This window comes from Gopherus flavomarginatus, chromosome 20 (assembly GCF_025201925.1).
Source record: "Gopherus flavomarginatus isolate rGopFla2 chromosome 20, rGopFla2.mat.asm, whole genome shotgun sequence".
NCBI lineage: Eukaryota > Metazoa > Chordata > Testudines > Testudinidae > Gopherus > Gopherus flavomarginatus.
Window position 1 is genome coordinate 18,915,918 of NC_066636.1, and position 25,519 is coordinate 18,941,436.

Consider the following 25,519-nt stretch of genomic DNA (forward strand, 5'->3'; position numbering starts at 1 on the left):
TGGGCACGGATGGTTCTGTTGATCTAACTAGAACGCTTTGGGTGTGGAAAGTTTCCCGGGCCTCAGCGACGTAGCTAGGACGATTAATTTTTAAGAGTAGACCAGACCTAAGGCCACAACTACACTAGGAGCCTGGTTACTGGCTTACTATGCTGGAGAAGCAATAATAGGGCTGGGCCACACTTAAAACATTACAGCGCAGATCAGTGGTTCTCAACTTGTTTATCGTTGTGGGCCGTATATGCAGCTGTCTGTATGTTATATGGGTTGCATCCACACTATATGCTACCTGTGTGGCCCTGAGGATGTCCCATGGTCCACAGCTTTGTGCTGATCGGGCTGCAAGCAAGATATGGGTTGAGAAACACTGGCATAGATGCTTCTTATGCTGATGGATGGGGTTCTCCTGTTGGCATAGGTAATGTGCCCCTCTGAGAAACAATAGCTGGGTCCACTGAAGAATTCTTCTATCAACCTACTACTGTCTACACAGAGACCTAGATTGGCTTAATTATGTTGTTCAGGTGTGGATGTTTCAAACTCCAGAGTGATGTAGCTGAGTTGATCTAATTTTGTAGTGTAGACAGCACCTGGCGTGGATGCAGTTATACTGGCACAGCTGTGTTTTGTACCATTAGTAAAATCATTTCACCTGAGCAAAACAAGTTATATTAGGAAAAGTGCGTTTTGTCAGTATAGCTGCATCTACACTAGGGAATTCTGCCTGCATTCATTGCATCCCTGGCTGACGTAGTTGTATCAACAGAAGTGTGTACTGTAAACCAGGCTAAAGACTGTAGATCTTTACTCCCATGAGTGATCCTCATTCACATAGGTAGTCACACTTAAATCAATGGGATTACGTACATGAATAAAAATTGTTCATGTGAGTAAAGGTTTGCATTTAGGCTTCTGACTTGCATTGGTTTCCATAGATCCTAGGAGCCTAAATACCTTGGTAGATCTGGGCCAGTGTTCTGAAAACTGAATGGACAGGATCTACATGTGTATATTTTATCAGAGTGCAAACTAACCATGCTAACATCCCAATTTTATTAACAGATAGGAAAAGATTGACAATATGGCAACTGCCCAGATGCAAAGAAATTCTATGGTATGGTTCCATTTATTTCAGTGTATTTTTGGCACACTTGATTGCAGTAGTCAGGTGTACAAACTAATTACTTTTAGGACTATTTTATTGCCCAAAATTATCCCTGCAGCTAATTACACTTGAGTATTTCAAATTCATAATTTGTTCCTTTATAAATAGAAGATGTTACTCAGGAGTAGTCCTTATTGCCCTAAGTAGTCTCATTGAACTATGCACAGTTGTAAAAGATCACAGGGTTCAGTTAAACAATAAGGTCCTGATACTGCTTTATGCACAGTGAATCTTCACATTCAAGTCAGTAGAATTATTTACAGTGCAAAAAGTTAGTGTTTCTCTTTACATGACTGGAGGCTATCATAACGTGATAGTGATGATGTTCAACAAGGGAAGTGAACAAGAGAAGGATGGAGATTATTTGTTGAAAAATGCTCCGTTAGTTCCTTTAACATTAAAATAAAATTGGTAGACCTATGTACATTTGGCTAGTAAGATGAGGCATTTTATTTGTTTTCAGTATTTGAAAGGCAAAAGAATGAAAATAAACTCCCCTGTATACTCGAGATTATTCCTCTCTCTCTTTTAATTTTAGAGTGCAGTAATATTTCCTAATAAAATATGTACTGAACAGCAGTCTTTGATATTGGTGAAGAGGCTCCTAGCAGTAGCAGTATCCTGCATTACTTACCTAAGAGGAATTTTTCCAGAATGTGCCTATGGAACAAGATATCTAGATGGTAACATGCTGTTTCTGAGATTCCTTTGATATAAAATATTTTTCTGTTCTCGTGACAAAGAATTTTAGAGAGTTTATTTGAGCTAATTTAATTTAGTGTTGTATCTGTACTTTAGTGTTGTAATTTAGTAATTTGTAATTTAGTATTGTAGCTGTACTTTTCTAACTAAAATTTATTCGTTTGTTTCAGACCTCTGTGTCAAGATTTTGAGGGAAGACAAAAACTGTCCTGGATCCACTCAGTTGGTGAAATGGTATGTTGATTCTGTAGCATTCATAACATTATTATAACATGTCAAGTCTGAAAATTAGCTCTCTAGTAAAAGAAAAATTGTTCACTCACTGTTAGTGTGTACTGGTCATTTGATGTATTTAATGCTTAGTATTTACTGTTTTGGTATACAGACTTTGCACATTGAAAAATCAGAATTTATACATTTCAGTACCATGTGATGAGTTTAACTTTCACATTTGGTTTTATGGAAAGATTTACAATCTTGGGACTCATATAAGCAAGGTATTTAAGCATATTTGTGACCTGAAACATAGACTCATAGACTTTAAGTTCAGAAGGGACCATTATGATCATCACATGTGAGTAGTCTTTTTGAAGCCAATGGGATGACTCACATTTTAAGTTATGCACATCCTGAAGCATCCTGCTGAACTGGGGTAAAACAAATTGTTGCAAAAATTATTTTCATGCCAAGAATGTGTGTCCCTATATCCACTGTTGCCTGTTCTCACGGTTCTCTCAGGACCTGATTCTTTGTTGCTCTGTGTTGTAGTCATTTTCTCCAGTACAGTGTGGATGTAAAATGCTACCGAATCAGAACAGTAGTGCTTTATACTCACTTTTCACTCTTATAAATGACAGCCCAAAGTGCCCTCATTCTTTAGTGGTCGAGGTTGGGACGCAATATTTTCATTAACATTACACCTACTGTATTTCTGTAACTTTTAAACTTGAGGATTATGTTCTCAAGCTTGACAAAAAATAAGAGTTTAGTGTTTAAAAATCTGTAGCTGAATATGTATTAGTAAGTATCTTGTATATACTGTGTAAGACTGGTTCTTATTCTCTTCTTCTAATGTTCTATTGGGTTATGGTAAATTATTGATGAGTTCTTGGCTATATATTTTGGTATCTCTTTTGCATATTTTTTACGTAAAATGCAATTAAAGTTTTTAAATAAACATACCAAGACTAAAAATTATATTGGTTTTTGTGCTTAAAAGATGCATAGACTTAAGTGAAATAGTTAAACTCGTCAGCTGATTTATGAAAACATGTTAGTGTTTGATAATGGCAGGCATACAATTTAATTAAATTTGTACTTGTTCTGTAAAGAGCCAGGTATGTTTTTGGATGTTGCAAACATTATAGTTAATTTTGTCTGTTAATACAAATAAAAAGACAAAACTAATGGAATAAGCATTGTTTATTACTTCTGTATTTCATTATATAAAATTGTATAAAATTAAGAAGTATAAACACAAGAATATCATTTTCATAGAATCATAGAACTGGAAGAGACCGCTAGGGGTCATGTAGTCCAGTCCCCTGCACTCATGGCAGGACTAATTATCTAGACCATTCCTGACAGGTGTTTGTCTAACCTGCTCTTTAAAATGTCCAATGATGGAGATTCCACAACCTCCCAAGGCAATTTATTCCAGTGTTTAACCACCCTTCCAGTTAGGAAGTTTTTCCTAATGTCCAACCTAAACCCCCTTGCTGCAATTTAAGCCCATTGTTTCATGTCCTATCCTCAGAGGTTAAGAAAAACAATTTTTCTTCCTCTTTCTTGTAACAACTTGTTTTTTACATACTTGAAAACTGTAATCATGTCCCCTCTCAGTCTTCTCTTTTCCAGACTAAACAAACCCAATTTTTTTTCAATCTTCCCTCCTAGTTCATGTTTTCTAGACCTTTAATCATTTTTGTTGCTCTTCTCTGGACTCTCTCCAATTTACCCACATCCTTCCTGAAATGTGGTGCCCAGAATTGGACACAGTACTCCAGTTGAGGCCTAATCAGAGTAGAGCAGAAGAATTACTTCTTGTGTCTTGCTTACAGCACTCCTGCTAATATATCCCAGAGTGATGTTTGCTTTTTTTGCAACAGTGTTACACTGTTGACTCATATTTAGCTTGTAATCCATTATGACCCCCAGATCCCTTTCTGCATTATTCCTTCCGAGGCAGTCATTTCCCATTTTGTATGTGTGCAACTGTTTGTTCCTTCTAAATGGAGTACTTTTCATTTGTTCTTATTGAATTTCATCCTATTTACTTCAGACCATTTCTCCAGTTGTCCAGATCATTTTGATTTTTAATCCTATCCTCCAAAGCACTTGCAACTCCTCCCAGCTTGGTATCATCCACAAACTTTATAAGTATACTCTGTATGCCATTATCTAAATAATTGATGAAGATATTGAACAGAACTGGACCCAAACTGATCCCTGTGGGACCCCACTCATTATGGCCTTCCAGCCTGACACTGAACCACTGATAACTACTCTCTGGGAACAGTTTTCCAACCAATTTTGCACCCACCTTATAGTACCTCCATCTAGGTTGCATTTCCCTAGTTTATGAGAAGGTCAAGATATACCACATCCGCTGCTTCCCTCCATCCACAAGGCTTGTTACCCTGTCAGAGAAAGCTACCAGGTTGGATTGACATGATTTCTTTGTTTTTGTTTTGTTTTTGTAGGAATTTTTATGTAATCAGACACAAATCAAAATGGTAATTAGTAATAATATTATTTTATTTTTACAGGATGTTAGGATGCTATGATGCTTTGCAGAAAAAATATGTAAGTCTTCCAGCATAATTTTGTTATATTTTAATATACTGTAACATTATGCATTTGTATACTGCTAATAGCTGCCTCTTGTGGTTTTGGGGCTACTGTTTACAAAATAACTGCTGTTTAGCCAGATGTGAAAATTAATGGCAATTCCAGGTAGTCAGCATCTCACAGAGTGTGGCCCATAAGTCTTGATGTAAAGACTTCTGCCCTGTTTATACCATCTGAGGATTTGGCACTAGATGCCTGAGATATGACTTTGGAAAAATTTCTGATGCCCTGATTCAGCAAAGCACTGAAGTCAACGGTGTTTGCTTAAAGTTAAGCACATGCGTATACCCTTTGTTACATAGAGATGGATGTAAACATGCTTTCCTAAACCAGGGCCCTAATTTCCACTTGTTGTTTTGTTTTTTTGAATCTGTACTATAAATTGGTATGCAGGATTATTTTATAGGTTACATTTAATTTATTGTTTTTCTTTCCTTAATTACATTTTAAACAGCTAAGAATGGTTGTCCTAGCAGTAAGTATCTTTAAAATATTTACACAGCTTTCAAAATAAGTGTATTTATATTCACTGTATTTATTTATTCTCATATTTATATTATTTATTTTTAAAATATAGGTTTACGCTCATGCAGAAGACCCTCAGGTAAATTTAATATAATATTTAAGGTTGACTGCTGATAGTAATATTCACGTTGAAATTTGCATATACAGGCATATAGAATATTTCACATTTGGTCCAAATTCACACTATTATTTCTCTAAATAAGTTATATCGTAACACAAGAATTGCCATAGCTGATATTTAGTTCAGTATCTTGTCTCTGACAGTAACCAGCACCAGACACTTCAAAGGAAAGTGCAAAAATCTCATGGGGAACAAATTATGTAATGAACTGCTTATAAGAGGAGTTTCTTTCTAATTCTGTATAGTAAATTCCATGAATTCTTTCAAGCCAAACATAATTTTATGAGCCACTAGGTGTCACTCTAGCTCTGTATGGTGTATATGACATTTTTGGACCGTGTTTTTTTTTTTTCTTATAATATATGGCGGCTGGAAGAGACTACTGACATTGATTTTATTTGATGGCAACAACAATTGTATAAATAAGCCGTGCATAAAAAAAGTCAGAATGAATCATTATGACATTAGAAAGCTATAATCCAGTGGTTTTCAACCTGTGTGCTGCATGTGGCCCTGTTAGCACAAAGCTGGGCCACAGCTGTGTGCTAAAGGCCACTTGGCCTGTGGTGTCGGGGGTGCAGGCTGCCCCATCATCTGGCGCTGTGGGGTTCAGGGCCAAGGCTGCCTGGCTGAGCCTTGGGGTTCTGGCCCCCTGCCTGGGGGGCCTAGCTGCTCTGCCCTGCATGGTGGAGTCCAGGTTTCAGAGCTGCCTGGCCCCTCCTGGCGGGATCCAGACTTGGAGCTGTCCTGCTGCCCAGTAGGGTCTGGGCTCCGGGCTGCCGTGTGGTGGGGTCAAGGGGTAGGGTCTGCCCTGTGGTCTCTGCTGCTGGTCTCACTCTGTGGAGGGGTCTGTAGGCAGCTGGGGTGTTGGGTATAGGGATCTGTTGGAGGGAGGGGGGCGCTGTGGTTCTCAATCTGCAGCCCAGGTAACACTGCAGCCAGGGGTGAAAGTAACTTAATGGACTTACTGGTACTCCAGAGTCCTGCGGAGGGGGAGGGGCCTCAACTGGAAGAGGCGTGGCCTCTATCAGAAGAGGTGGGGCCTTTAAATCCTGAGGCTTTTAAATCAGGATTTAAAGGGCTCAGGGATTCGGCTGAAGGTAGGAGCCAGGCCCTTTAAATTAATCCCAGAGCTACCAGCTGCAGAGGCGGCTGGGAGCTTTGGGGTTTGGGCAGGGGTGAAAGTAATTACATTTCTTACCCATATGGTCCAATCACAAGCAACCCACCCACTTCTCCTCTGTACTTCATGGATCCCTCCCATTGCATGACATAGATAGAGAAAATAAATCTACTATTACTACTACCAGTACTGTCTGTAATAAAACTTTACTATTGGAATAAGCCTGAAAAAGTGAAAACTCACTGTCACATTTTTCTGTGTCTTCCCTTCTCCTCCTCCAGCCAGGCTGCCGATGCTAGGCTCTGTGCTTTCTCCCTGCCTGGCACTCAGCAGCTGCTGCAGAGACTTCCCTCTGGCTTGTAGCAGGGAGACTGCCTTCTGCATAAGAACAGTTTAAACTGAGGGTATGGCTACACTTACAGTTGTACAGCGCTGGGAGTTACAGCTGTCTTCGTACAGCTGTGTAGGGAAAGCGCTGCAGTGTGGCCACGCTGACAGCTACCAGCGCTGCACTGTGGCCACATTTGCAGCATTTGCAGCGCTGTTGGGAGTGGTGCATTGTGGGCAGCTATCCCAGCGTTCAAGTGGCTGCAACGTGCTTTTCAAAAAAGGGGGGTGAGGGGGAACGTAGGGGAGAGAGTGGATTTTTGGATCTGTCAGCTCCCTGCCTTGCAAGTTCTAAGGACTGGAACATACACATCACCAAACTGCAATCAATTTAAAAGTCTTGAGCCCTTCCCCCACCCTCTCTTATTCACTAAATGCAAATTATGCACTCCTAAATAGCCTTCAGACCACATAAGCAGCTGCTCAACACGGACTCCCCGCTCCCCCTCTGCTGTGTGACTTCTCTCTTCAAGCAAACAGCTGTGAACCTTCCAAAGCAATTCCCCTGCCTGCCTCCCCTCACTTCCTCGAGCAAACAGGAGCTGTGTTTGTTTTTAGATAAGCAGCTCGGAGGAGCTCGGAGTTCAGCCATTCTTCCCGTTTGTTGTGAGCAGGCATTCTGGGATACCTCCTAATACCCTGGAGGCCAATAACAGCGCTTTTGGTGGCCACACTTGATGAGCAGCGCTGCATCACCAGTGCTGCAATCATTACACCCCAAGCAGACCAGGTGTACAGCCAGTGCTGCAGCCAGGGAGTTGCAGCGCTGTATGTGCCTTGCAGGTGTGGACAGTTACTAAGTTGCAGCGCTGTAAACCCACCACCAGCGCTGCTACTCTCCAGTGTAGCCAAGCCCTCAGTTCCCTGATGGTTCAGCCCCCAGGGTTAAGAATGGTTTCTGGCATCTTTGTTAATTTCACTCCCAGTTGTTGGGGGGAGGGGGCACGGGTAAGCTGTGTGTGACCATGGCAGGGGAAGTTCTTTTCTGCCCCCTGGATGAGGGGATCTCCAATACTACTAAAATACAGTAGTAGGGGCCGGTTGCTGGGGTCGGCGGCAGGCTGCAGCTGCATTGTTTGTGACACACACATTCATACATACACATACATACTGTGTGTATGTGTGTGAATGTGTCACAAACAATGCAGCTGCAGCCTGCCACCGACCAGCAGTGACCTCAGCAACCGGCCCCTGTGGGCTGCTGCCTGCAGAGGGCCAGCAGGTGCCACTGGGCTGGGTGTGCCAAGGAGTAAGTAACCAAGGCAAAAACCACAGCAAGGGAGCCGGGAGCCGGGGGGGGGGGAGGAGAAGAGGAAGGGAAAGTCAGGGGTGAATGAAGAACAACTGGAATAGCCTTCATGAAATATACAAGATATTTAAAGAAAGTTTTATCAGTTTCAGCCTCTGCACTCTGCAGGCAGGACAAAACAGAGGTCTGAGATTGCACCTGCTGTCCTAAGGACATTTCAGGTGTTTAAATCAATATAGAAAGAGGGTGGATTGGAATGAAAACTATTATTTCTTTCAAAGGAGGCTCAATAATTTCTCCGAATATTGTTTTCCCCTCCAATCCCTTTGTAGTTTTGTCTATGGGGGCTATTTGCTTTCCCTGTAAAGCTTTAGTTGCTTTAGCAAAATTGCTTTGCCCAAAATAAACCCTAATCATCATGACACATCTTTCCACCATGTTCTTCATGTTTTTTTGTTGTTGTTTTTTTTTTTTAAACAGTAACATTTCAAAGAGGATCTACAAGCAGTTTGGCCATCACAACCATGATCCTTTGCTGGGGAGGGAATGGGATAGATTTGAACTTGGAAATGGTTCCTGATTTTGATTGTGTTTAGGAGATCCCCTCATCCTGGGGGCAGAAAAGAACTGCCCTTGCCATGGTCACACACACCCAACAACAACTGGGAGTGAAATTAACAAGGATGCCAGAAATGGCTCCTAACTCTGGGCACTGAACTGCACAGGGAACGGCTGAGTTTAAACTGTTCTTTTGCAGGCAGCAATAGCAGGCATCTCAGCCAGTCTACTGCAAGCTAGAGCCTAGAAGAAACCCCCTGCTGGGGGGAATGGGGAGGAATTCAGAGCCTTGTCTGCAGCCTGGCTGGAGGAGGGGGAGGGAGGAGACAAGAACCAATGTGACAGTGAGTTTTCCCCTTCCACCTGCTTTTATTAGCTCAGGATTTAAGCTGTGCAGCCAAATGCTTGTATTTGTTGTGTATATTACTAGGAGAAATCCCCTCATCCCTGGGGGCAGACAGGCAATGCCCTTGCCATGGTCAAACACACCCTCCCCTTGGCCCCCTCCCCCCAGCTACTGTGAGTGAAATTAACAAGGAGGCCAGAAACCTAGCCCTGGGGGCTGAACCATCAGGGAACAGCTGAGTTTAAACTATTCTTACCTCCCTCAGTCAGTTTCCTTTTCTTACAGGTCCTCCTCGGTACTAGCTCATACCAGCTTACTTTCACCTCTGACTGTGGCCCACAATGATAAATAGATTGAGAACCACTGCTATAATCCATGGAAATGTCATTGTAATGAGGGATTATAACTTTGTCTTGACATGTAGACATCAGTTTAAAAAGCATGCAAGGCTAGTATATTTCCGAAAATAGGAAAAAATATTGTATTTCACTTCTTAACAAATAATACTGTATGTGTTAGATCCATAATTACTGTGTTTTGTGTTTAGACAGTTACAGAATGTTATCAGTTCAAATTCAAATACACCAACAATGGGCCGGTAATGGATTTCACCAGGTATTGTCTTCCTGGTTTCTCTCTGCTATGCAATTAACAATATCTTTCTATAATAGGTTGAGCTAACATGTTGGTGTAATTTCTTATCTTTTGTTTGATTTTGGAAGCTGACTCTTAAGATGAAGTTCAGTAAGGAAACATACTTTCCAGCTGTACCAATCTTGAAGGTACATTATCATTTTAGCAGGATATATTACTTAGTACTCTAGTTAATGTACAGATTTCACAGTGCCCTCTGTCTTCCCTTTCTGGTTTCCCCTGCACAAGTGTGCACACACAGAGATGGTTTGGGGTTAGTACTTTTTAAAAAGTGCTATCTAGATTTAGGAATTTGCATATATTAAGACAAATAATTAAAAACGTAGAAAGTAGGGCTGTCAATTGCAGTTAACTCCAAAAATTAATTGAGATTTTAAAAAAATTAATCACAATTAATTGCAGTTTTAATCACACTGTTAAACAATAGAATACCAATTTAAATTTAATAAATGTTTTGGATGTTTTTCTACATTTTCATGTATATATTCTGTGTTGTAACTGAAATCAATAAGTGTACAAAAACAAAACAATGTAAAACGTCAGAGCCTACGGGTCCACTCAGTCCTCCTCCTCGTTCAGCCAATCACTAAGACAAATAAGTTTGTTTACATTTATAGGAGATAATGCTGCCCTCTTATTAGAATCACAGAAGACTGGGGCTGGAAGAGATCTGAGGAGGTCATCTAGTCCAGCTCCCCGCTCAAAGCAGGACCAACCCCAACTAAATCATCCCAGCCAGGGCTTTGTCAAACCAGGCCTTAAAAACCTCTAGTGGAAAAGTTTTTCCTAATATCCAACCTAAACCTCCCCCACTGCAATTTGAGACCATTGCTCCTTGTTCTGTCATCTGCCACCACTGAGAACACCCGAGCGCCATCCTCTTTGGAACCCCCACTTTAGGTAGCTGAAGGCTGCTATCAAATCCCCCCTCACTCTTCTCTTCTGAAGACTAAATAAGTTCAGTTCCCTCAGCCTCTCATAAGTCATGTGCTTCAGCCCCCTAATCATTTTTGTTGCCCTTGGCTGGACTCTCCAATTTGTCCACATCCTTTCTGTAGTGGGGGGCCGAAAACTAAACACAGTACTCCAGATGTGGCCTCACCAGTGCCATATATTTCATGTTATAGCAGTCTTGGATGATGACCCAGCACATGTGGTTCATTTTAAGAACACTTTGACTGCCGATTTGACAAAACGCAAAGAAGGTACCAATGTGATATCTAAAGATAGCGACAACACTCGACCTAAGATTTAACAATCTCAAGTGCCTTCCAAAATCTGATCAGGACAGGTGTAGAGCATGCTTTCAGAAGTTTTAAAAGAGCAACACTCTGAGATAGAACCTACAGAACCCGAGCCACCAAAAAAAGAAATCAACCTTTTGCTTGTGGCATCTGACTCAGATAATAAAAATAAACATGCGTTGGTCTACACTTCTTTGGATTGTTATTGAGTAGAACCCGTCATCAGCATGGACGCGTGTGCCCTGGAATGGTGGTTGAAGCATGAAGGGACATATGAATCTTTAGAACATCTGGCACATAAATATCTTGTGATGCCAGCTATGACAGTGCCATGAGAATGCCTGTTCTCACTTTCAGGTGACATTATAAACAAGAAACGGGCAGCATTAACTCTTGCAAATGTAAACAAACTTCTTTGTCTGAGCAGTTGGCTTACCAAGAGGTAGGACTGAATGGACTTGCAGACTCTAAAATTTTACATTGTTTTATTGTTGAATGCAGTTTATTTTGTACATAATTTTACATTTGTAAGTTCAAGAGATTGCACTACTTGTATTAGGTGAATTGCAAAATACTATTTCTTTTGTTTTCTTACGGTGTAAATACTTGTAATCAAAAATAAATATTAAGTGAGCACTGTACACTATATTCTCTTGTAATTGAAATCAAATATTTGAAAATGTAGAAAAAACCAAAAATCTTTAAATGAATTGTATTCTGTTGTTTAACAGTGTCATTAATCACGTGATTAATCGCGATTAATTTTTTCAATCTTTTGACAGCCCTAGTCAGGTATAGAATGAGTGGACAGGGAACGGGAGGTTGGATGGGGCAGGAGTCCCAGTGGCGGGGGGCAGATAGGAGGTGGGGGCTGGGCCACAACCTCCTCCCCTAACCAGCTCTCCATACAACTTACGAAACCCGATGCGGCCCTCAGGCAAAAAAGTTTGCCCGCCCCTGATTTAATGGATGGGTGGTGGTTTCTGGAGTTGTGGTGGAGTTTAAGCCATCTAACCAGAGGATGAAAATATGATTGATCCATATATCATTGGTATATCATTGGTTTTGTGGTGCATCTGTCCAGAAATAATTCTTCAGGCTGGCCCGTGAAGAAGCTGGAATTTTGAGAAGCCATCCTAGTACCCATGGCTGTTCCCAGTTTGAGGATGGTTTCTATGGGTCCTGATATCGTCTGCCTGAAGTCCCTTGTGTGTGTATCTTGGGAAGCATGCAGACGGTCCCTGGACTGGGTTTGTGGGGGATGAGTTTCTCATTTGATTCGATGATATCCTTAAAGTTTCTGGGTAAATTGTAGTGTAAGGTCCTCTCTAATTTCTTCATAGTAGATGGTGTTGGAGAGTTGTCGGCTGGCCTCGTTAAGGTATTCATCATGGTTGAGGACTATGATGGTGGGGGGGGGCTTTGTCTGCTGGCTTGATCAGTATCTGGTTGTTAGATTTCAGGGACTCTATAGTTTTCCTCTTGGCTGTGGAGAGATTGTGGTGGATGTGATGTTAAAGATTTCATAGTCAATTTTTTTCCTAAAGCAATCAATTTAATGATCAAGAGGGTGATTTCATCTGCTGTATCGTGTCTAGTCATATGATTGATTGTCAGAGGGGACATGGTAATTGTGACTGGTGTCATCACTGTTGTGAAATAATTCTTTGAGACGACGGTGGAAGAATTCTTCTCGTTCTCCACATGTTAGTATTGTATCAGGTGCTATGGTGGGGCAGAAGTTCAGTCCCTTGGAGAGTATAGCTAATTCAGCTCCAGTGAGGGGTGGTCTTGGTAAACTGATGAAGTCCAGGTGTTATGTAGTAATGTCCAGGTTTCTCCAGAGCTCTCTGTGGCTTGATGTCTCTTTAATCCACAGAAGTTGGTCCAATAAAAGATATTACCTCACCCACCTTATCAGTCTCATAACCTGGGACTGACATGGCTACAATTACACTCATACTGTACTATACACATTATTTGAAAAACTCTTACCCTGCAATATTAGAGAGAGAGAAACTGGTATGTTTCAAGATTCCATTCCTGCAGATATGTACACACATATGGTACTTAACTTTATGCACTGTGAATAGTGCTAATGATTTGAATGGGACTACTCATAGTTCGTAAAGTTGAGCATAGGTGAAGTCTTTGGAGGACCAGGGACCAAATATGTTAAATGAGTGAGCAGCTTGTGTCCTGGGGAGAGAGCACTGGGAGATTTGTGTTTAAATAAGTGCTTTCTGACCTATCTGTCCTAATCCTCAAAGGAAACCTGCAAAACTGTTTCAAAAGATGAGCCTGGGAGCTTAAATTCATAACTCTGCTGAAAATCATGGACTGAACAGACACACTGGATTTATGGCTTATTACAACAGTCTGTAACGCGCTAACATCACCATTTTTGTCCTATGACTGTAGAGGTGTTAACAGGTCACTCCACTTTGGTCTCTTAGAATATGTGCTAACTACTCATGGTCAGCAATTTGTTCCACCTTGCATTTTGCTGTGACACTGATTCAGAGTACCTTTTCCCGAACTGAAGAAGAGCTCTGTGTGGCTCAAAAGCTTGTCTCTCCAACAGAAGTTGGTCCAATAAAAGATATTCTTTCACCTGCTTTTTCTCTCTAATTAAGTACAGTAGTTGTCTTCATAACTAGTTGAAGCCCCTGATTTAGGACTTGATCCTAAAATGTGCTGAGAATGCACAAGTCTAATTTACTTTACGAGGATTTACATAGCTAATAGTGTGATAGTCACTTGCCTGAAATATTTATAGTAATTTATAAGTAACGGTATATTTATAACATTTAGAAACAATTTTTTCCCATAAAAGAGCTGAATACTTTGTTCATCCCTAGTAAGAATAAAGGAAATGATTCCAACATTACATGTACAGACACCAAGAAAGCAAGTATCCTCCTCATTCGTAAGATTTATGTTCTGATGCAGAATCTGGGCCCATTACCTAATGATATCTGCTTGACTATGAAGCTTTTTTATTATGATGAAGGTACTGTTTCCACATTATCTTGATTTATCTAGTGTATAAATAAATACTTTTAAATGATTGAAACAGCATTTTACATAATTTTTATGAATGTTAAAGCTAAACAGATATTAGCTTTCTCATGTGTGTTTACCTCTGCATAGTCCTGAGTTTTCAGAGTTCTTGGGGTAAAATCCTGGCCATATTGAAATCATTGGGAGATTTGCCAATGACTTTAGTGGTGTCAAGATTTCACCTTAGATATTTAAAAGCTGCAACTCGGTATGTTCATTTGGAATTAAAACAGTGAGAAATTTGACTGCATGCAATTTTCAGAAGCATTCTGAACATGATGCATTTTTATTAAGGAAAACGCAGGAGTGTATTTCAAAGGTTTAAACAAGGACCAAACTCTTGATGGGAACGTTAGACCTAGTTTTGTATACTACTTAAATGGCTTTTATAACTTAATTTTTTTAAAAAAAATCAGAGTTTTATATCAGTCATTGTTTTTTCAAGGTTATCTTTTTGTGTATATTAAATGTTCTAATCAGATTTTTTTCTATTGTGTAGAAAAATAGGTTTTTTTAGTACAAACTGAATATGGAATATAAAAAATGGAACAAAAATAAATAAAAAGACTGTGGTTTGGAGTAACACTGTATCAGAGGGGTAGCCGTGTTAGTCTGGATCTGTAAAAGCAGCAAAGAATCCTGTGGCACCTTATAGACTAACAGACGTTTTGGAGCATGAGCTTTCGTGGGTGAATACCCACTTCGTCGTCATGCATCCGACGAAGTGGGTATTCACCCACGAAAGCTCATGCTCCAAAATGTCTGTTAATCCATAAGGTGCCACAGGATTCTTTGCTGGAGTAATACTGTTTGTTCAAAGGAAAAAAATCTGTTTCATTCAGATACGTATAAAACTTTTTTTTCCCAAGAGTAAGAACACACTTCATCATATAACAGCATATTTTGTGAATTATTTTCCGCAGTTACACCACCTGATTACCAGCCTCCTGGTTTTAAAGAGGGTGATTGTGACACAATGATATTTGAGGGGGAGCCTATTTACCTAAATGTGGGCGAGGTGCCAACCCCTTTTCATATGCTGAAAGTTAAAGTGACAACTGAGAGAGAACGAATGGAAAATCTTGATAAAAACATGCTAAAGCAAGGAGACTGTAAGGTGCCTACGCAGTTAATCAGACTGGACAAAGATGATCCAGAAGAACAGGACCAGCAAATAAATGTAAGGGCTCAGACATTGCTACATGCTATTTATATTCAAAATGTTTACAATTTGAACTCTCTTGAAAAGGGTCAGTAACCATTTATATTGTCCACTACTGCAAAGTTTTAATAAAAAATTCAGGTAAAAAATTCAAATAAAATTACATATAGTCATTTAGATCTTTTCTCTTCTTAATTTTACTGCTCAAACTGGAGCAATCAGTTCATTTTTATTTTCGTAACAGAGATCTACATTGAACTAGTGCGACATGATGGTGCTGATGGGCTGCAGTATCTTTAGTATGAAATCCCATGCAATGTTTCATAAAATGGAAGGGAGTACATGATAGTCATGGTGTCCTGGATAAATTCCAGCTCAGTTATATTATGTCTAATTCATCTCCCCAGTTATTTTAATTGAACAGTTATTCTTCATTTTATATCCTAAACTGATATATAGTGTTACTAGCATTGGTAAATTTGTGTAGCATCGTAGTAGTAGGTGGCAGATTAAGTGTCTAACTTTGGATTTCCTTGCTATACAGGGCATTCATCCTGCAAACACTTAAACATATGATTAACATAAGTGAACTTAATAGACTAGTCACATTAATAATGTTACTTGCATGCATAACCATTTGCAAGATTGGGTCCTAAATGTGAGGAATTATTATTTGTAATTCTGAGCACAGACTAAACTATTTTTTGTGGGAAAATAGTCGTGCCATATTTAAAGTTGCAGCGAAGTTTTTATTTGACACAATCTTGGCAAAAACCAGGGCAGATTAACTTCCCACAGGCATGGAATATATGACAGTCACATGTGCGCAACTGTTGATACTTGAGTGTAAGAGGTTGCCGTTAAAGTTTTAAGCTGAGTACAGATTGGTTTTTGGTATCAGTTGGAGATGAAAGTGACTATCTCATGGAGTGTGTTATTGGCAGTTTTATAGGTAATATAAAAGTGGCAGGGAATATAAGAAAATGTTCCTTAACTTCCTATTTACACATTTTAGGATTTTGGGTGGATAGTGGGTGTCCTGATCACTAAGCTAAGGTTTTGTGTTAATAATTACACAATGCCATGATTGAAGACCCGGGTCGTCATCCTAGCAGTTTAGGGCAAAATCTAATTAGTTCAGTTTAATGTTTTTATATGATTATTTTTATTCCATTGAGAATACAATATAAAATTTTAAAGTATCTTCTTTCTTTTTCTTTTTTTATATAGGAAGATTTTGTGGCAGATAATAAAATGGAAGTTCAGAAAAATGCAAATACATCTGTAAAAGTTGGAGGTAATAAGTATACAGTTCAGGACAGCTCAGCTCTTGCCACCTGATTCCTATGTTGCTGAAATGAGAAGTAGGCTATGTAACATATAGTACTACACTCAGTTTACACACACTGTTATCCCTTTTGATCCACAGGATAGCCAAAGTTCAGAGCCCTATATGTTGTTTCCATTAGAAGAAATTGATTATAGAGCCCCAGATTTTCTTGATATAATCTCGTTTATTTACAAACATTATACATAAAGTCCTGTTTCCCTGAACTCAGTAGGAATTAAACAGCAGGAGAAATTCCTTTGCTTTCTATTCAAAACTTGCCTTTCCAGCCAGCACTCTGCGCCAAAAGATTTTTCTCATAGCTTTCTCTTAGGGCCACATTACCAGCACTTCTGTACTGTCTGCTTGGCTTTCTTGCTACTTTTGGGTGTCTGTCTCTCTCGAGGAAAAAGAGTTCCACCAATCAAAACCTGAGTCCTTACATTTGAAACTCCTTAGGCCATGTGATTCAGCTTCTACTCAATTTTTTTCCATTTGCCAGTGTTTTGGGTGCTACTGCTATTGTTGGTGGTTATGCCCTGATTATAACAAGGTTTAGCTCAACCCACAACAATACTAGTAATATATTTGCTATGCCTTTCTTTTATGTCACTGGTTTATGTTACAAAGCTTTTGCATGCTGTTGTCAAATGCACTTTTCATTTTTTCTGTTCTGAATTTTTGCTGGGCTCTATTTATATCTTATCAGTTAAAATAGGTTTAATATTTAAAATAGAAAAGTACTACATCACTTGAGATTTTATCTAAAAAACATACTTTTTCCCCTGAAACATTACAGAAGTAAAACAGACAACTACCTGTTATTGCAAATTTGTGGTGCAGAATTCTTGGCACATAGCATAAGGGCCAAATCGTGCTTCCATTTCAGTTGATAGGAGCAGGGTTTAGCTCTAACATTTTAATCATAGGTTTCAGAGTAGCAGCCGTGTTAGTCTGTATCTGCAAAAAGAATAGGAGTACTTGTGGCACCTTAGAGACTAACATTTATTTCAGCGTAAGCTTTCATGGGCTACAGCTCACTTCTTTGGATGCATAGAATGGAACACACAGACAGGAGATATTTATACATACAGAGAACATGAAAAGGTGGAAGTACGCATACCAACTGTAAGAGTCCAATCAATTGAGATGAGCTATCATCAGCAGGAGAAAAAAAACAAACCTTTGAAGTGATAATCGAGATGAGCCATAGGTGTGAGGAGAACTTAACACAGGGAAATAGATTAAATTAGTGTAATGACCCAACCATTCCCAGTCTCTGTTTAAACCTAAATTAATTGTATCTAATTTGCATATTAATTCAAGTTCAACAATCTCTTTCTGGAGTCTGTTTTTGAAGTTTTTTTGTTGCAAAATTGCCACCTTAAAGTCTGTCACTGAGTGGTTAGAGAGGTTGAAGTGTTCTCCCACTGGTTTTTGAATGTTATGGTTCCTGATGTCAGATTTGTGTCCATTTATTCTTTTGCATAGAGACTGTCCGGTTTGACCAATGTACATGGCAGAGGGGCATTGCTGGCACATGATGGCATATATCTATGTTAAGTTCTCCTCACACCTTCTATGGGTCATCTCGATTACCACATCAAAGTTTTTTTTTCTCCTGCTGATAGCTCATCTCAATTGATTGGACTCTTACAGTTGGTATGCGTACTTCCACCTTTTCATGTTCTCTGTATGTATAAATATCTTCTGTCTGTATGTTCCATTCTATGCATCCGAAGAAATGAGCTGTAGCCCACGAAAGCTTATGCTGAAATAAATTTGTTAGTCTCTAAGGTGCCACAAGTACTCCTATTATTTTAATCATAAAATCAGTTCAGCAGAAATTTGTCAGCTCTCGTCATGAGTCTTCAACAGTATGACTGCAACAAGACCCAGGGCCTGATCTGTAATGCGTAATCTCTCAGTTAGTCCTTATTAATGTGAGTGAATTCTTTGGGACAGTTAGTAAGGACTACTTACAAGTCTGCAGAATCAAGCCCACAGATTCTAAGGGCATTTTATATAAATCGGTGTTACATAGAAATAAATGTCTCTTTACTTTCCTGTTTGCAGTAACAGGATATAGTGGGCCTGATTCTCATTTATACTAATGCCCCTTTACTGTCAGTGTAAAGGGGCTTTCATGTAAATGAGAATGAGGCCCAGTGAGCTAAAGACAAGGCACAGGAATTCCCACTAATGTTAATAGTTACTTCCATGCACAGATGGGAGAATAGAGCCTTTTCCAAGTGTCTGGCTATCCTGTCTGTCTGGCTGCCACATTTATTAGATGTATATCACCCTGATGTCTGAAAACGAAAATGTAAAAATGCTGTTAATTTAATATTAGAACATGTTTTAACAAATCTTTCACAGAATTAAATTTAACTTGTGAAGAAAATGAACTTATGAGGTCTGAAGAAAGCCAGAATAAACCCGTTTCTAATTCTCAGGTATAAAAGCTAGGTATATGCTCTTCCAGTCTTACTCTTAAAATACTTTTTCCTAAGGGTTTGTGAAATTTCTTTATTATTCAAACTAACATTTTGAATGTTGAGGCCTCTTGAGCAATTAATTAATGTACAAGGGATTCTATACATAAAGTTATTGTATGCTATAACTATAATTATTAACAATAAAATGCATGTATATTTTGTCCTGAACAAGATGTTTAACAATAAAATGACTCAAATATTCAAAATTGTGAAAAATCAATTAAAAGCAATAGCAAACAGCTGTTTCTTCAGTTTTAACATTTCTGACAGACTGGGCGATATGAGCAGAAAAGAAATGGAGTTCCATCATCATAATGCATCATTAATAAAGACTCTTCCCTCTAGAAATGTCTTTTTTTTTTTTTTTAACACAGACAAACCTATTTACTGGTTGCATTTGCAAGTAAAGAATTGCAGTAGTCAGATCTTTAAATATGAAAGTATTTGTGATTGATTTCAAGTCTCTCCTGTTAAGCAAAAGGTCCAGCCTGGCAACATTCCAAAGATGGTATAATATATTTTAATTATAAAATATATACAAATCAAGTGATAGTCTACTATCAATATAACACCCTCCAACTCTTTATACTAGGAGATGGACTCAAGGAAACACTTCCAAAAGGAACCTCCAGGCTGGGAACTCCCATCAACAACCACTTAGAACCATCTGGCAAAATTTCTGTTTTATTTGGCTTTAATTTAATAAAATTATGTGACATCCATAATAGTCATTTAGCTTCAGTAGAAATCTCTGCTTTTAGATGTTGATGGAAGCCTAAGGTAAATCTGGGTATTGGTATAATGACCATTCTTATTGTACTCTCTGAAAACAACACTGAGGGTATGTCTTCACTACTAGCCGTATTGGCGGGTAGCAATCGATTTCTCGGGGATCGATATATCGCGTCTCATCTAGACGCGGTATATCGATCCCCAAACGCGCTCCTGTCGACTCCGGAACTCCACCAACGCGAACGGCGGTAGCAGAGTTGACAAGGGGAGCCGCGGACGTTGATCCTGTGCCCTGAGGACGGTAGGTAACTCGATCTAAGATACTTCGACTTCAGCTATGCTATTCACGTAGCTGAAGTTGCGTATCTTAGATCGATCCTCTCCCCTAGTGTAGACCAGCCCTGAGAGTAGTAACATGTAAACAGAACAGGAGTTACTTCTATTACAGATCCTTGAGGCTCAAATGCAAATTGACCCCTTGGTAATAGCCAGTGACTGACTATAACTGAAAACAATTGCACTGATTCAGGCACTGGTACTTACTTACGCACATGCTTTCAATAGGACTACTTGTGCTTAAGTACTGTGATGGATTGGGGCAAACAGGCAGTTGGCATCTTGCAGGATTGAGCCCTTTGTGTCCTAATTTGCCTCTTAATCCTAAAAGAATTCTTATTTTGAAATAATGCTAATTTTCCATTTTAGGTTGATCAGTTAGCAATTAAGACATCTGAACTTGATGTGTCAGAGGGCAGGACAAGAAGTGGAAAAATATTTCAGATCAACACAGTTAGTATCCTTTAAAAAAAAAACAAAAACAAAAAACTCTCTATTCCAAATACAGAATGAAATTACGTGCTTAAATACAATTTACAGTCCAGGATTGAAATTCTGGTCCCATTGACTTCTTTGGGACCAGGATTCACTTCAGAGTTTGTTTGGGTTTATTTAGCTCTTATGTTAGGAATATGAACAACACTTTTGTATTCCTAATGGCAAAAAGTTAATGCCTATTTCTAAAAATTATTTCCGTGTTTGGTTTTTAATTGTATAATTTCAGAGGGATTCATGAGGATTTATTTGTGTTCTCTGCCAGCCTAATTCTATGTACTGCAGTGGACCTATGGTAGACGAGAACTTAATCCAGTGTATTGTTTCATATCTCTTATAAAATACTGGGCCAGAATTCTAATCACAGATGTGTGATTTGTACATGTCTTGAAAAATCCATTAGTGCTTGCTTATTCATGCTTATGTGTGGTAGCTAAACTTCTTAAAAGTCTACTCTACCTATATGGCGCCTGAGTATTTGGGCTTTACAGAAATGGAACAGGAGGAGTTTTGGGGGTGAAAACCTCAAGCCAGCCTCAGCCCAGGGGCAGTACAGGCCTGCTCTGTGGTCCGTGTGCCCTTCCTCTCTCAGTGGCTATGAGCCTATGGGCTGAAATAGTATCCTTAGCCCCCTGCACCAGTTTGTAAGGTTTAGGGGGACACTTGATGCATGTAAACATGGATTCTTTGGCCCCTTTACTGGCCAGAGTCCCTTGCAGCCTTTTGCTCGGGCCTTATGGGGCTGGTATAGAAACGCTTTCCACAGTGGACAAGAGGTACATACATATGCCTGCATGGCCACTTCACCCTTGGTCCGCTGTATAGCTCTTGTATATGGATTACTTTTCCTCATAAAAGTTCTGGGACAAATGCTGTCAGTCTCAGTAGATAAAGAAATAGCCTTAATCATTTACAGTTGAGAGAGGAAAATCATGCCTTCCTTGTCCCATGTCTGAAAAGCTCTTCATTAATTTTTAACACAGGTTAGGGAACAGCAATAGCATCCACAGTGTGCTGCTTTATAGCTGTCTGTGTCGTCTTCTAACACTAATAGTTAATTTCTTTCTGTAAAGGTTGGTGAAAATCAGGCTCAGGAACATTGCAAAAATCGTTTAGTAGCTAAGTGTTCTAGAGAAACCAAGAAGAGAAATTGGTCTGAGTCTGAAAAACTTGTAAGTTTTAAAATTGCATGCAGAAAGCAAAAGGATTTGTTGTATATTTTGTACATAATCGTGACAAGCATTGAATATCTCTAAATAGAAAATAAAATACATAATATAAAGCAAAAAGGCCTGGTGATTTTTTCAAGATGCTGTTCATCACTATACCAGTTTTAAATGAGCATTCTTTAATCCCACCCCAAAACCTCATTCAGTATTTTTGTTTTTGGGTATGCAGAATAATAAATGGAAATAAGTACGTAGTTACTACTTCTGTATTTGTCTGTGAAAATAAACCTTTCATTATTGTTACTATTTAAAGTTAAAGATATACAAACATAATTACTTTACACAAGGCCGGCTCTAGCCGTTTCGCTGCCCCAAGCATGGCGGCACGGCGCGGGGGGCGCTCTGTCGCTCGCCGGTCCCTCAGCTCCAGTGGACCTCCCGCAGGCGTGCCTGCGGATGCTCCACCAGAGCCGTGGGACCAGCGGACCCTCCACAGGCACGCCTGCGGGAGGTCCACCGGAGCCGCTTGCCGTCCTCCCAGCAACCAGCAGAGCGCCCCCCGCGGCATGCTGCTCCAAGCACGCGCTTGGCGCGCTGGGGCCTGGAGCCAGCTCTGACTTTAGATAAGAAAGAACACAACAAGTTAAGTAAAGAGTGAGGGCCAAATTCTGGTCTTATTTTATACTTCAGTGGAGTTACTTCTGGTTTATTTACGTCAGTGGAGCTAAATGAGTGAAAACTAATGTAAGTGTAATCAGAATCAAACCCTGCGTCTTGACAGGTTGATGACATGCACTACCTACTTAACATTAGCTTTAGATGTTAAAGTGGAACTTCTGGGAAAATTTTACTTGCATTTGAAGCAGCGTCACAAAGGAGCCTTTGCCCTTAGATCATAAATAATTTTTAACCTCCTTTCAATAGTGCATGAGAAAGTTCCTGTATTTTAACTGATTATTATCAAAATATTATCTCAAGCTTTACAATTGTGAGCACAAATGTCATTGTAAGGATTGGATATTCTTTGCACCGCTTTGCGTTTCATATAGTTGATTCTTGTTATGAAGTTCTTTTTCCATGTTAAGATACCTAACACAACTGAAAGAGCCACGGTTTATGAAAAGCAGGGAACTGAAAAGCAGTCTGTATTTTCTCTTGGTAGGTTCATCAGTACGAACTCTCCTCTAGTCAAGATGCACTGCCGAAAAGGAGAAAATTTAGTGAACCAAAGGAGCGGTTTTAGATATCACCTCCCTGCTGTTTGTTTATAGAATTCTTCTCAATATAGCTTTCATTTTGTTTAATATGAATATTGTTAATATTAGAGATAATTTAACGTTCTTTTTTTGTTTGTATATGCAGTCAAACATAGAATGTATACACAGGAAAAATTCTGTCAAGAGGCCCCAATTCTTGCAAATTGAAAGTTATTTTTTAAAGGGGGTTGTATTCCAGTCTAGAAGGATAGAGAGGGCATAACTATTCATCTGATCTGAGAAAAACTTTTTAAGCAAGAAGATTTTTAGCGAAGCCTTCAGTAACACCTTTTCTTTAGAGATTTTGCTGAAATCCTATTAGTGTACAGTGTATACTCTTGGAAGTGAAACAATGCAAAGTTTCCACTGGTGTCTTTTCCTGGACCATACTCAGAAGTTTAAGAATTTTTTGTTCAGAACATGCCTTATGGACTGAACACGAAAACTAAAATCTTAACTGGAATTTTGAGTTTTGGTAGAATTATGTCAGGAAATTTGGTTAAGAAAATTGTGTAGTCATTCTATAATAATACTATAGCTTCTCTTTTTTTATTATCTCTAAGAAGCAAACTTCCGGTGGCCTGATTGTGTTCATTTCTCCCATTGGTACTTCACCCAAGCTTAAAAAAAGAAAAAACAGCATTCACGTCTTTAGTTCCTAATTTTGAACTGAAATGTAGGAATCCATATGCAGCTCTGATGCCAGATATATATAACAGCTAAGTGTTATCATATTGTGTGTGCTAGGCAGCTATGCCAACTACAGTAGTACCAGTTATAACAGGCTATAACTAAATATCTGAAATATAGACAGCTCAGCTTTTATGTATGTGAAATGATTAATTGCAGTTGTTAGAAACAGTGCCATTGCATGTTTTTTCAAAAAATACATTTGGTTTGCTCTTTATAACTTTAAATCCACTGGAATAATGCTCTTTATAAATACAGGTAACAACTACTGCTGTATTTGGATTAGATCTGAATAGCTAAACATTCCTGTCCTTGAATTTTAACTTTTAAACTAAGAATATCTTCTTATACTATTTCCTAATTAAAACAATGTTGTTTAATAATTTGTGACTCTTTGTTACATATAATGACCCATACATTTGATTTGAGTAGATGATTGACTTTTTTAACAAAAAGTTCATAAAGGCTGAGGACTTTCACTTGATGTGTCTTGCTTGTTTTAGAGTCTGCCGGTTTTACAGACCAAATAAAATATGTACTGTTGAAGAAAAATTGCCTCTCTACATAGTTCTGTTTGTTTTATTTTAAGAGGGAAAATCACAGGATCTGAATGTATTTGAGAACAATTTAACGGAGAACATTAGTAAAAATATTGTTTTATAGATTTTGCATAATAATGTGGACTGATGCAGTATGATTCCTACAATTATTTGCATTCTGAAAAAAACAAAACCAAACAAGTGCACCCTGTCTCTTTTCCTATTCTCCCATTTCCCCCTGTGTAATACTTCCTGGTTCAGACTTTACCTGTCACACCTCAGGAATTCTGCTGTCCATTCTGGAGGTCAGACCTATGCTGCAGTTTTAAAGGAGAACCCCTGCTTACCCATCTTCATCTGTGCATACAGATTACTCTGGCTGAAACAAGCAAGGCTTAGCAGGTACTATTTATGCCCTAGTATTAAAGCACAAATCTAAGCTGAACACATTCTATTCATAATATATCAGGAGCTGCAATAGAGTTCCTTGCATAGGGTTGAATTAGGAAGGTTCCTAAATGCAAAACGCCATTTTGCATGCCATTTGTGGGCCGGATAAAGAGAGACAGGTTCATCTGTGCAGGTGACGGCTGGAGGCATTGTCTGTGAAAAGCCTGCACATGATCCTGGTTGCCACTGGGTGTATTCTATGCTGTCTTCTCCACCCAGCCTCTCAGTGGTGTCCACCGTGCAGAAGTTACGGATGGCAGCACTCCCATCCCTGCCAGACACACCTCTTCTGGACCATTCACTGCTGCTGGTTCACTAGTCCCTGTCCTCCGGCACTACAACTGGGTAATACATAGAAATGTGGAAGCTTTCTGTATTATTTGCCACCTTAACACAGCCCTATGGGGGCAGCCAAAATCTGGAGCTCACATCAGGAAATTCAGACTTTCCAAGGCTCCTTTAGAGGGAATGGGAAAAGATTCCCAGCCATAATCCTCAGGAGGAACAAAGAGTTCAAACTTCACAGCAAGTATCAAATTAATCCCCCTGCAATACCGGAAACTAATTAACCTAAGTAACTTTGAACAGGGGAATAAAGTTAGCTGGAAGAGCTGACCATAATTCCTCCTAAGGTACAGAACAGACACCTCTAAAACTGTTTGATTATAAAATACATTGACAGTAACAAACCCGATCCTTTAGATCTGTTCTGTTTAATTCTGAAATGTAACAAACAGGCTCCTGACACGTTGCAAAGGTGTGTGGATACTGGTTCCATTTCCTATAGTGTTGATGACCTGTTGAATCCCAGAGCAGTCGGATGTTCGCTACTTACTCCTGAGGGCATTCAGTGCTGAAAAATTAAAAATTCTGTGCAC

General features: G+C 39.3%; 1 protein-coding gene across 1 annotated transcript; it reads left to right on the top strand.

The window, feature by feature from the left end:
• The first annotated feature begins 899 nt into the window (after nt 1-899).
• HORMAD1 (HORMA domain containing 1) lies at nt 900-24,186 on the top strand. Its single transcript, XM_050930947.1, has 14 exons — nt 900-1,114; nt 1,704-1,848; nt 2,038-2,101; nt 4,636-4,672; nt 5,172-5,192; nt 5,295-5,321; nt 9,574-9,641; nt 13,786-13,937; nt 14,911-15,167; nt 16,380-16,446; nt 18,856-18,932; nt 20,412-20,495; nt 21,611-21,709; nt 22,869-24,186. The coding sequence occupies exons 1-14, from the start codon at nt 1,082-1,084 to the stop codon at nt 22,947-22,949; spliced, it is 1,212 nt and encodes a 403-aa protein (XP_050786904.1). The 5' UTR covers nt 900-1,081; the 3' UTR covers nt 22,950-24,186.
• Nucleotides 24,187-25,519: the final 1,333 nt, after the last annotated feature.

Bases quoted from the DNA above. Each gene is read 5' to 3' on its own strand.
- HORMAD1 (XM_050930947.1), top strand. From the start codon at position 1,082: ATGGCAACTGCCCAGATGCAAAGAAATTCTATG. The intron at 1,115-1,703 runs GTATGGTTCCAT...TTTTAATTTTAG, and splicing joins AGATGCAAAGAAATTCTATG to AGTGCAGTAATATTTCCTAA. The intron at 21,710-22,868 runs GTAAGTTTTAAA...TTCTCTTGGTAG, and splicing joins GGTCTGAGTCTGAAAAACTT to GTTCATCAGTACGAACTCTC.